This window comes from Nilaparvata lugens, chromosome 5 (assembly GCF_014356525.2).
Source record: "Nilaparvata lugens isolate BPH chromosome 5, ASM1435652v1, whole genome shotgun sequence".
NCBI lineage: Eukaryota > Metazoa > Arthropoda > Insecta > Hemiptera > Delphacidae > Nilaparvata > Nilaparvata lugens.
In genome coordinates, this window is record NC_052508.1 from 58,173,301 (window position 1) to 58,185,451 (window position 12,151).

A 12,151-nucleotide genomic window follows, 5' to 3' on the forward strand; every position below is an offset into this window, starting at 1 on the left:
ATCAATCAAGTAATATGAATGATGAAGTGAGAATGAGTGGAATGTTCTTGCAACAGTTCTGGATCAACTCGAATCAGACAATCTCCTCTGGAAAAGAGCATAAATCCCATACACATTTATCAGTAGAAAAGCCATCAAGAACGAATTATTTCTTTGATTCTTGATGGATTTTAACAGCTTGATATATTTCCAATCCAAGACAAAATAACGGGTGGAGCAGGGGAGTATCCAGAACAAGACTTACTAAGTCTATAAAATGACTTGAACAAAACTTTATAGTGGGATCAAAGTCAAATTTGGAATTTCTTAACGTCAATTCTATTATTTGTTTTCAAAAAGCACGTCGTTCAAGTGATGTCCCTCATTGTCGGTCGGTAGTCTGGTTTTGAATTCTGCTATAATCATAGAAAAATAAATTTGTTGTGAATTCGAACATCTTCAAGGCGACTTTTATCCTTCAAGGCATCCAGTGTACTAAAATGATGATGTAATGCAGGTTAGAGAAGATTAATTTGCTCATTTGCTTACTCGATAAAAACAAAGCGGGCACGAATTTAATTGTTGTTCTTATAAAACCACTAGCCGTCAGGCTCGCTTCGCTCGCCATATCCGTCTAGCCAGGGGGCTCCGCCCTCTGGACCCCCGACTGGATCGTCCGAAAATGAGATCAGCAGGCTCGCTTCGCTTGCCTGCATTTTTCATTTGAGCATTTTTATCATATGTTAGGACGATTCAGTCGAGGGTGCAGACTAAACGTCTGGCTAAACGGATATGGCGAGCGAAGCGAGCCTGACGGCTAGTAATATAATATTCCCAGGAATAGCTTTGATTGGAGTAGCAGTGCCCAATCAATTTTTCCGCGATAAATGCATTTCAATCTTCAACTTGGTGCCAACCTAACAAAGTCAACTCAACTTAATGCCAACCTGACAAAATTATTAATTTAGTTACCAGTTAACAACTGTTTCGAAGAGGTACTCTCTCTAGATTAAAGTTCTATATTAACATATGGTATGGATATTTTTCAATAAATTATAATTAAGAGATTGGAATAAGAAGAATATACATGCTAAAAGACGAACTTTAAACCTTTAAAAACCACCCTTAGAGTTAAAATATTGCCAAAAGATTTCTTAGTGCGCCTCTAAAGGGCCAACTGAACATACCTACCAAATTTGAACGTTTTTGGTCCGGTAGATTTTTAGTTCAGCGAGTGAGTGAGTGAGTCAGTCAGTCAGTCAGTGAGTGAGTGCCATTTCGCTTTTATATATATAGATACAGAATAGCATTTTAATAGAATATTTCTATGGAGTTCAAAAAATAACAAATAGTTATATTATTTTAATGCACTGTTTTACACGATTTTGAACGTCAATTTGGGCTCTCGCAGCATATCAGTGAGTATAATGGCAACAGTGTGACGAATGTTTGTTTGTTTAAAATGTTGTTTGTAATGTTGATCTTCAAACCATGAAGTGTTTTCGAGGCGTTTATTGACAACCAATGATTTATTCAACCCTGTGAAATCTTCTTGTAAGGTTATTCCAAGTCATTGATTAACAATGATCGCTTCAATATCCTTGATGAGTTGAAGAACACTATTGCCAACATACCATCCATTGATATGGTGTACAGCTCAAATTGACTTTCATGAGTGAATAAAACGTGCATTGAAACAATGTACCAAATTTACCTGATACAAAATTATTAAAACTGAATAAAAATATATGCTATTCTATGAAGTGATCTAAGAATACTAGCTAGGAATTACCGTCCAAAGATTGTCCGTTTAGTTTAGTGCAATTGGTTGAAGCATGCCTGACAATTAGGAGGTACTGAGTTCGATTCCCGGGCTGGCAAATAATGTTTGGATGGTAGCTCTTATCGAATTTCTTTCTAGCTGTTGACCCTGCTAGTGTCATGGGTAATAACCACACGAAATCAACAGAAAATATATGTTAGTGTTATGTAGAGCTTCAGGATCAGAAACAACAGTGTGTCAATCGACAATGTGGGACTTCACTCGCTTGGAAGTTTGAAAGTAAGTTTAAAGTTTGAAGTTTCACTACAGCAAGTTTGAAACTAAAGGCACCACAACACGTAAAAGATTGGCCTAAATCATCAATGGCAGACAATAAAATTTGTTGTAACAACATAATATCCCACCCATATAACACTAGACAAGGAGGTTGGCTACTTGAATATCCTGTGCATAGGATTATATTGGTTGAGAAGGCGCCATTCTATTCGGGTATGAAGATTTTAAACTATTTACCCAAAGCCCTGAAGGATAACAGCCACGAAAAGTTTGCTAGGGAAGTTAAAAAATTGCTCATTGAGGCTTGTCCATACTCACTTTCTGACTGTTTTGAGGTTTTCTGTCGAGGGGGTTTTGGCTAGAGAGTGAGCTCTCAAAACATTGTTTCTTTTGAATGTAAGTTTATAAAATTCTGACGTGTCACATGCTGTGCGAGCTCTTCTCGATTATACAGCTTTATGTGAAAAAATTAAACTAAACTAAACTCTGTTTTCAAAAGTAAAACTCTAAGTTTTCAAAAGTAGTAAACTCATTTTAGTAAATATGACAGTCACATATTAATATTGATTGAATAGTACTCACAATGCTCTCACTAACAATAGCCTGAGCCTCCTGGAACATTTTCAGATCATATTTGGGGGCGAATTTGTAGAGCAGAGGTTCTTTCTCTTTGTTCGGATTGTTGTTATTGTTGTTGTTTCTCTCTCGTTCACTGCCGCTGCTGCCCTCTTCGTGCACCGACTTCAGTTCTTTGACTTTCTGGCGGTAAGCCTTCTGCTCTGGCGTCGGGTTGCTTGCATGCGTCGGCTTCAGCATCGCTATTGCTTTTTTGCGCTCTTCTTCGCGTTTCTTTCGCTCAATAACTGCTTCCTGTCAACAGATCACAATTATTACATCTAATTAGAAAACAAATGATAGGTGGATTCTATAATTGAATTGAGTGAGCAGTTACCAGGAAAAAATAACCCAAACTTAGAACAATAAGTTCAACAGGTTATTTGAAGGAGTAGCATAGATATAGGGAGACATAGGCTCAACTCACACTTACGCGACTCAGGTCGAGAAGAGACTCGACTCTAGTCGAGAGCATGATGTGTTTTCAAATGGTGACGTGCGGAGACTAGAATCGACAGGTCTGAGAGACATCATTTAGAAACACACATGCTCTCGACTACAGTCGAGTCTTTTCTCGACCTGAGTCGCGTAAGTGTGAGTTGAGCCATAAGGTGCGTAGAGATTTACGCGCCGCGAACATGAGCAATTCAAATTTAATCAGTTGATGCCAAGCTTTTTATATCTGTATCTTACCGTTTCTGTAAAAATACAGATATAATCAGCTGATTAAAAGTGAATTGCTCATGTTCGCGGCGCATATATCTGTACGCACCTACAGAGTTACATAGACATAGAGTTCATTCCAAATTGAAATCGCTCATTCGATAAAAAATTGAGTTTAATCGCGATGTCATTATTATTATTTTTTATTTAATCAATCATGTAGAATAACTTTAAAGAAGTGCAGTTGTTTTGGAGCAAAAACAACAAATCTATTCCTCTTCCAATTCATGTAAACAGTTGATCCACTTGTACAGGAGTCGTGAATAGTTCACGACGATCCCTGGCCACTCAAACGCTGTAAGAGAACAGTGGAAAGACTCTCACTCGCACATATCATTCCTTCGTTCTTTATTCTTTTTTATAATGAAGCACAGATCGAGAGAGAAAAACTAAGAATACCTTGTACTATTTCTCTCCCAAATTTAGGTCACATTGAAAGTCAAAATGAGGTTGTCTTCTAGATTCTCACAACATTTTCAATCCAAAAATATTTATACACCGTGAACACTATCCATAAAAAGTATAGAATAGAAACATCGGTCTTCCAGGCGATAAAAGAACTGCCGAGTTCCCCATCTCCACCACATAAAACATCAGTGATCGATCGCATGTAGGGGAAGGCCAGGGATCATTAACTGTTCATGATGCCTCTGATTCCAGCGACACACTCTCGCCAAGCCACTTGCCAAGTGGCATGCTGTTGTTTCTTCCGCTTAAAATAGCTGTAATATTACAATTTTATAACTATCGTATTGTTTTTTGATATTTTTGTATGTACCTGACGATGCCCATGTATTTGTCAAAATACTCATTTATTTATTTAATCATTCAGAAACAATATTAATTTTTATGAAACAATATTGTCTCATGACAATAAAGAATGATGATTATTATTATTATACATCATACGAGCGGAGTGAAGGCGAGCGGTGACATAGTAGGCTATATGTGACGTAGTGGCACTTAGTAGCATATGCCTGGTGCAATCCACACTCTCGCGCTCGTCGTCATTTGCACGCACTTGGCAAGAGTGTGGATTCTGCATCACAATTATAATAAGTAAGTTGTAGCCTTATAATAAATCCTGGATCAAGTTACATGTAGGTTTAACTACTATTAGACGTGAGGGATGTGAGTGAGGGAACTGATTATTTCGGTTATTGAAGACAAAGCTTTGGCTGAGGAAACAGTTTCGTTACAGTGCAGTGCCTCTATGCCAATATGAATGAATGAATCCATATTTACATAGTGAAGAATATATTACTTATAAAATAAATTATGAATGCTATTAATATTTGTAAATAATACAAATATAACTTATTATAATTATTATTAAAGTAACGGATGATCTGATCTTACTTTACAAGCCTGAGGCGTTCGATTATGGTAGACGGGACACGCCTCAATGGTGAAGTGCTTGTCGAGTTTGCCGCAGAGATGGCCGGACGAATCGCAACCATCGACGGGACACTTGCGTACCTCGTTGAGCAGCGATTGGCCAGACTCGGCCGAGCCTCGTGCCCCTTTCGGCTTGCGCTGCGACGCCGGCCCCTTGGGGCCTGCCCCCTTCTTCACCGGCGACTTGGTCAACGTAGACTTTGATTCTGTCATCACAAAACATTCCAATCAAACTGAAAACCACTACTTTTGATAAACTTATATGATAAATTTATTCAAGTATTTTCAGAAATTCATACAAGAACAATACATAACATAAAATAATTCGCTTAAAAATTATAAACAATAAGAAATATATGTTAAATTTCTTGAAATTAATCGGCTTTACTAGCAAAACCTTATTGGTTTGTGTGCTGGCGACGAGTAACAAAACTGTTCCAAAAATTGATCAATTATATTTACTGTTCCATCAATTTATATTTTATTGGTCAAGAAATATTTTTCAATGATTGAATAATTAATGTTCATGATTGAGATTGAAGATTTTGTTAATTAATCATATGTCTACATCGTTGAAAGACGATCTGGCAACGTTGCGGAGCTAAAAAAGGATAGCGCTATCTGCTTTGTTGAATGATAGGTAAGGGTAGCGACACCAATGTTAATTAAATACTGTCATTATTTATTTATTTATTAGATTAGCAGAAGCAATACAAGATCGGAAAAGAAAAAACAGGCTATTGCCCAAAACTTCTCCATATTATTCAACTAGACTAATTTAGTTTCAAATCGTCCAAATAATAATATGTATAGGTTATGTCCATTTCAATTTCTACACCAAATCATCAATCTGAAAATATATTAAAAAACAATTTTACATTTAGATAGATTAATAATAAAACTTTTGTTATAACTTTAATAACGTGGACCTCACTTATTGTAGGAAGCTGAGCAACAGTTGTTACCTGCTTCAGACTCGGAATCACTGGCAGTTCGACCGGTGAGATGTTTGCTTCTGCCGCGTGCGCTGACCGAGCGCGTCAGCTTGCGCGTCAGAATGGCGGAGGCGGCTACTGGTGGCTCGCTACCGCTTCCTTGATCGGGGGCGGAGGCAGCGGAGGCGGAGGCAGCTGCAGGCGGCGTCTTTCTCGGCCGGCCTACACAGCGACTCTTCGCCGGCGACGACGCTGTTTTCACTCGGCTGGTGGTCGCCGATTCGCCCCCACTCGAGTCCGAATCCGAACTGCTGCCTGCAAATATCAATCAATCTATCAATTAATAATTTTACTCAACACAAATTGAATCAAAATACAAATTTCTAATAAAATACAAAACCAAGCTTTATGGAGGGTTGTGCTGATGAGAAAGAACGAAAGAAAAATACCTAGGCAACTATGGATATATCTTCAAACCATCAATAACAATATTTACAAACTATACTAAGCAATGAGTTTTACAATATCAAAACTCACTACAATGAGACGTGTTTGTGAATTCGTTATTGTAATTATCAGTTGTGGTAACAACATCAAATTTTATTCACTAACCCTATTCATCATAATAACACTCTTCAATTCAATGAAGTTAAATCATTGATATTGGAGTACTAACTTAAGCATTAACCAGAGCAGGAGAATGATCATTTGGCCAAGATCAGCCAAATTTTATTCATGAAAATGCATTGAATTCAAAATGAGTTGAATTATTAAAATTGAAAATGCATTGCAATTCAAAAACTCTTTAAATAAAAGACCTGACATAGGTTTGGTTAAAAAAATGTATTTTGGAAAGTAATCTATATCTACTGAAAGTTTTCGTATTTTTTCGTTACTGCCACATATAAATTATCATATAATGTAATTACTTATTAAATTGAACACTGTTATGATCGATGTTGAAGAAAATAGTTCCATGATGAATATATTTTACTTAGTTTTTCAATGCTAGAGAGAGTACTTTCAAGACCTAACACCGTCTATCAGAGATTATTAATTTCTACTGTAGCAGTTTTAGACTGTATGTTGTATAAACTGGAATGAGAATAGTTTTGGGCTTGAGCCTGTTGATCCTTTTCGCAAGTGATTGTACAGGGTGACACAGAATAACGGTAACTTTTAAAAACGACATAAAACATTAGTGGGAAGGGCAAAAATGATTTTATTCAGAATGATGTAAAGTTCAAGACTTGCCATTTGAGAATTATTAATAACATCTATCACTTTTTGACAATTAATTCTTTAAGATGGCTTCCTCCTGAACGAATACACTCTTGAAATCTGTGTTGAGATTCCTGAACGATTGCTGCAACATTTCAGCTTGGATATTGTCAATTTAATTTTGAATTGTCTGTTATGATTCAACCACAGTTATTGGTAAAATTGTGAAAACATTTGATTTGAGATAGCTCCACAAACAGAAAATCGCAGGTGGACAGATCATGGAACCAGGAAACCCAACCTAATCGTGATATTACACGGTTACTAAACAATACTCATTCGCACAGTTGCCATTGAATGCCTTGCAGAGTGGATTTCGCTCACAATTTCATCAATAATCTTGAATTAATTAAAAAATAAAACAATTCAAAATTAAATCCGTAATATCCCAGATGAGATGTTGCAGCGATCAATGAGGAATCGTCAACACAGATGTCAAGAGTGTATTGGTTCAGGAGGAAGCCATCTTAAAGAAGTAATTGTCAAATAGTGATAGATGTTATTAATAATTCTCAAATGGCAAGTCTTGAACTTTATATTACTTTGAATAAAATCATTTTTGCCCTTCCCACTGATGTTTCATGGCGTTTTTAAAAGTTCCCGTTATTCTGTGTCATCCTGTACTTATTGTGATAAATGCTTGTCCTTTGCCGAGCACCTCTTATGCCGCATCCACACTCTGGTTCAATGCATAAAAATTACGACGAGCGCCAGAGTGTAGTTGGTCAGCGCTCGCCTTTATTGGCCTTTGTTGGCCATCGCTCCGATTTTTGTCGAGCGAAGGCCAATGAAGGTCAGTAACGGCGAGCGCTGTCAAACCACCCATCCTCACTCTTGTCAACCAATGCTTTCTGTTTCCTATTTTGTCGCCTGCTCTGCTGTTTTTTTTCTGTGTAATTGGGTTGCTCTAAGCCGATTTATTATTAATTGTTATTGCGTTCCTTTTTTATATATTTTTGTGTTCCTTTTAGTTACGATTTTCGGAAGTTGAGTTGGATAGTTTGAACAGGCAGTTTCTATCATGGATGTTTCGCTCGCTACCGCTGGCCTTGATTAGTCACTGGGCACATTGCAGTGTGGATGGCATGACCAACGCGGCCAAATTTACCAGCTTGGACAGCAACTAGGTAAGCCACTGGGTCAGCAACTGAGCCAACCTGTAGACTAGGCATTAAAGTAACGAATTTGAGGTAGGAAAATGTTTAGAATAAATGAAGCCTACCTGAAGATGCACCACTGCCTTGAGAAGAGTTGGATGAGACGGAACTGGCCCTGGACTTGTCGGAAGTGGACATGGATTCCTTCTTGCCCTTGGGCTTGGCCTTGATAGCTGCGGCCGCCTTGCTAGTTGCCACCGTCTTCATGGCAGTCAACTTGGGCGGAGGTGGAGTAGCGTTGTGGCCGTCACTTTCACTACTGTTGTCCGGGCTGAAAATACTCTTGGTCTTCGACTTTTTCTGCGCTTCAATCTTGGACTTTGTATCCTTCACATTGGAGGCCTTAGTGTTTGATTTGACGACCGCCACAGGCTTTTTGGCTAGAACTCTGGGAGCAGGTCTGGCAGTTTTCGTGACAGGTGTTACTGTAGCTGATGCTTTCGGTTTGGTCGGAGATTTGCGTTTAGTATTAGTCTTTGTGTTTGCATTACCATCATCTGATTCTGACGAATAAACGGCAGATACTTTCTGTTGAGCTATCTGCTTGCTTTTCGGCACCACTTTCTCCTTGACGTTCTTTTGCGGTGGTACCACTTCACTGGAAGCGACTGGTTCATTCTTAGTTTCTGTTTTAGTCTTGTTTGCGGGGGGTGGATTGACTTTCTTCTTAGCCGGGGCTGTCTTTTTCTTTGAATCTGAGTCGGTGGAGACGGCTGCACTCTTGTTGGCGCTTGTTGATGAATTGTCAGAGTCGGATGAACTCGAGTCGGATCCGGATGATGTCGACGACGTCGATGATGATGACGATGTATTGCTTGATGACGAGTCTGAGCTGGATGCCGCCGCAGCTGCTGCTGCTTCCTATAACACAATCCATCAACAAATTAGATACTTAATTCACTTGACAAAACACAAACAGTATGAATGTCCCAGACAATCTTTTCGATCTCTTTTTATCAAACTTGAATCATTGACTGTTCACAGGCTGTAGGCTACATATTAACAGCTTTAATACATGGTAAGATGATTATTTCATGTCAGCCTATTCGGAGATCTGAGCCAGCTGATCATGTGTGAAGTCAGTGGTGTTCAAAGATAAGCTAATTAAAGTTGTCTCTGTAAATTTTGTAATTATATGCAGTGTCTAAAGGGAAGAGAATTAATTGCTCTGCAATTTGTTTTCTCATATTTATACAGTCAACTTATAACAACGACTGGGAGCAAATAGTTAGTACAACAAGTGGTGTGGAGTCGAGCACCAATATTAATAGTCGTCGTCGCTTAGGAATTGGACATTCAGAGATCAAGATTGGCTAAGTAACTAAGAAAATGAATAATATTTTTTATTGGTCATTGAACAAACATAGAAATGCAATAGCATTCATCAATAAATTAAACATTAGTAGCGTCACCAAAATCTGTAAAAGAATCGCATATTGTTAGGTTATGTTTACAACAGATAGAAGCTTAAAATAAATGTATTTAAGATACAATTCTAAGTACTTACTTTTTTCTTTGAAGTCATTGCTATGAAAAAACTCAATAACAAGAAAAAGAGGATTTAAGATGAGTAATTCTGGAAATATATTATAGCGTAATGAGATTTAAGCTCAAGATTCCATACTCTGAACTGAACTCTAAAAACGTTTTGATAGCCATACAGGGTTATTACGAATATAATATTATAAAAGTTGTATCAGTGTCGATACAAATTCTTTAGAAGAATACTTCGCACAATAAATATTTTTTTCCAAAAGAAAGATTTTGCTTTTAAAATAGAATAATTATTTGAGAATGACACAAAATTACAGACAGCTTCCCAATTCAAACAGCTGCACTGAATCAACAAACAAGACTTGAAGAAATGAAGATAGAACCAAAGATACAATAGACTACTATTTATTTTCAATTTACAAACTCATTCAAAAAATTAATATTTTTTAAATAAAAGAGAATAATAAACGTGATTGATTTAGGAGGAAAATAATTATTATAATATTTTCAAGAAGATATTTTTTGAGCGCATCATATCTTGAAAATACTTATTGGAAATGCTGACTCTACGTCATAAAAGTTGACTGAACATTATTGTTTGTGAAATTATACGTCTATTCAAATCGTACGACCAGTCAGGGACCGCGGTATTGGAAATATCCGGAACTCAAAACATCTATGCACGTTATTATTTGGAACTCCACCAGTCAACATATTTTGAGTTCCACATATTCCCAATTTTGCCGAGAATTCATGCGACACTCCAGTCATACTGGCATTCTATCCCCCCTTACCTGGAGGATCCTAAAAAATGAGAAGTCAGCTATAAATGATTGGACATTTGCCCAGAGCACCAAATTATTGAGGGCGCGAAAGAAAAAATAATAAAAATCCTGAAACTACCCACTAAAACATATCTGACACAATATTTTCAAAAATGTATAAAACATGAGTAAATATGATCAAGGCTACTGAAAATGTAAAATAAAAAAATTGCATGGTTGCCTGTAAAGTCGGTATACGGGCAAAAGTTTTACGTGACAACGACTTTGAGTGGTAAAATAATTTTATGTGAATATTCATTCGTATAGTAGGAAGAAGGATGAAATAATAACTCACAATGAGAGTGAGTGAGAGGCACGCGTCCCTTCCACTCGGGCATGGTTAGCCCGCGCCCGCCTAAGAGCGAGAGAGACAACCATTGACTTGACATTTTGAAGTAGCGGCGCAGTCGTAGGAGATTGCTTGCGACGCCTGCGCAGGTTGACTGCTCCGTTTCACTCTCTCTCCAGGTGAATGCCTTCGGATTGCTGGCTGCTGCTGCCAGCGTTGCTCGCCACTGCTCCTATTCGTGCTCTTTCCAGACGACCGTGAACCGAAACGAACGCTCTCACTCGCTCTCATTGTGAGCGCATAACGTGGGAATGTAACGCAGTTTCTTGAAGTGTCTCCCGGCAAACCAATTTATAAGACGTTGTCACGTCAAAATTGTGAGTAACATAATATTGATAATTTAATATCAAACATATTCATATTTTAAATAATAATAATATTAGAGCTGAACACTTCCAGTGGCATATTCAGAGAGGGGATATGATGATGATTTTTGACTTACTGAAGGCCAAAATCGTTGTCCATCGGTTTGTATGTTTGACAGTAACTTTAGAAAGAATTGGTCAATCAGCTTCAAATTTTGAATAGGTATTCTTCGAACCATTTTACAGGTCAAGTTTGTTGGGATGAAAAAATTGACTCACTTCTTCCTCCTTTTTCAGGATATAAAAATAAGATTGAAAGAACATGAGAAAAAATTGTTATGACTTATCATTCAGTCATCTGTCAAATTTAATTCAATCTGTCAATTTACCTAGAATACATTCTAGGTACATTGGAAAAAACTATGTTACTTTCAGTTATTAATTGCATGTGTTATTACATGGTTGCATGTAATCAATAGTGCATAAAAATTGCATTCAAAGAGGCATGCAATTGATAGTCCACACAGCAGCTGATTTTTTACCAAATTACATTGAGATATTGAATGCAATTAATAATCCACTCGACAGCTGATTTATGGTGAATAATTCTATAGTCTTATTTTATGGTAATATTGGCATTCAAAGGAGACACCTTATCCTTTTGTATTACCCTTAAAATGCAAAATTAAAAAACATGCATGTCAAATTTCATGAAAATCTATTGCCGCTTTTCGCCGTTAATGTGGAACATATAAACATAAAGAGAAATGCAAAACTGTCAACATGAATCTTAGACCTCACCTCGCTCGGTCAATAAAGTAAGTAAAAATGATTGGATAACAGTGTTGCCCTTTTTCTGCCTTGCCATTGTCTTCTATGGAGGATAGTTTCTAATGCAAACTGTTTAATAATTAAACAAATTATAAAATTTAGATCAACTTAGTGAGATCTCTATGTTTTAACTCGGATTTTCTTTCATCTGTTTGTATGTAACATGATTACGGCCAAACGCATTGATAGAATTCGATGAGA

General features: G+C 37.3%; 1 protein-coding gene across 2 annotated transcripts in view; it reads right to left on the reverse strand.

The window, feature by feature from the left end:
- The window catches only part of LOC111058918 (histone acetyltransferase KAT7), an 85,237-nt gene extending 75,225 nt beyond the window's left edge, over positions 1-10,012 (reverse strand). For both annotated transcript variants that reach the window (XR_005571405.1, XM_039428881.1), the window contains exons 1-5: positions 9,655-10,012; positions 8,213-9,008; positions 5,740-6,024; positions 4,736-4,980; positions 2,621-2,908 (exon numbers count right to left, since the gene is read on the reverse strand). Coding sequence is in view for 1 of the 2 variants with exons in the window: in XM_039428881.1 (XP_039284815.1) it covers positions 2,621-2,908; positions 4,736-4,980; positions 5,740-6,024; positions 8,213-9,008; positions 9,655-9,672 (1,632 nt within the window). In the remaining variant the exon portion in view is untranslated. The remainder of the gene's footprint in view (positions 1-2,620; positions 2,909-4,735; positions 4,981-5,739; positions 6,025-8,212; positions 9,009-9,654) is intronic.
- Between the last annotated feature and the right edge of the window lie 2,139 nt (positions 10,013-12,151).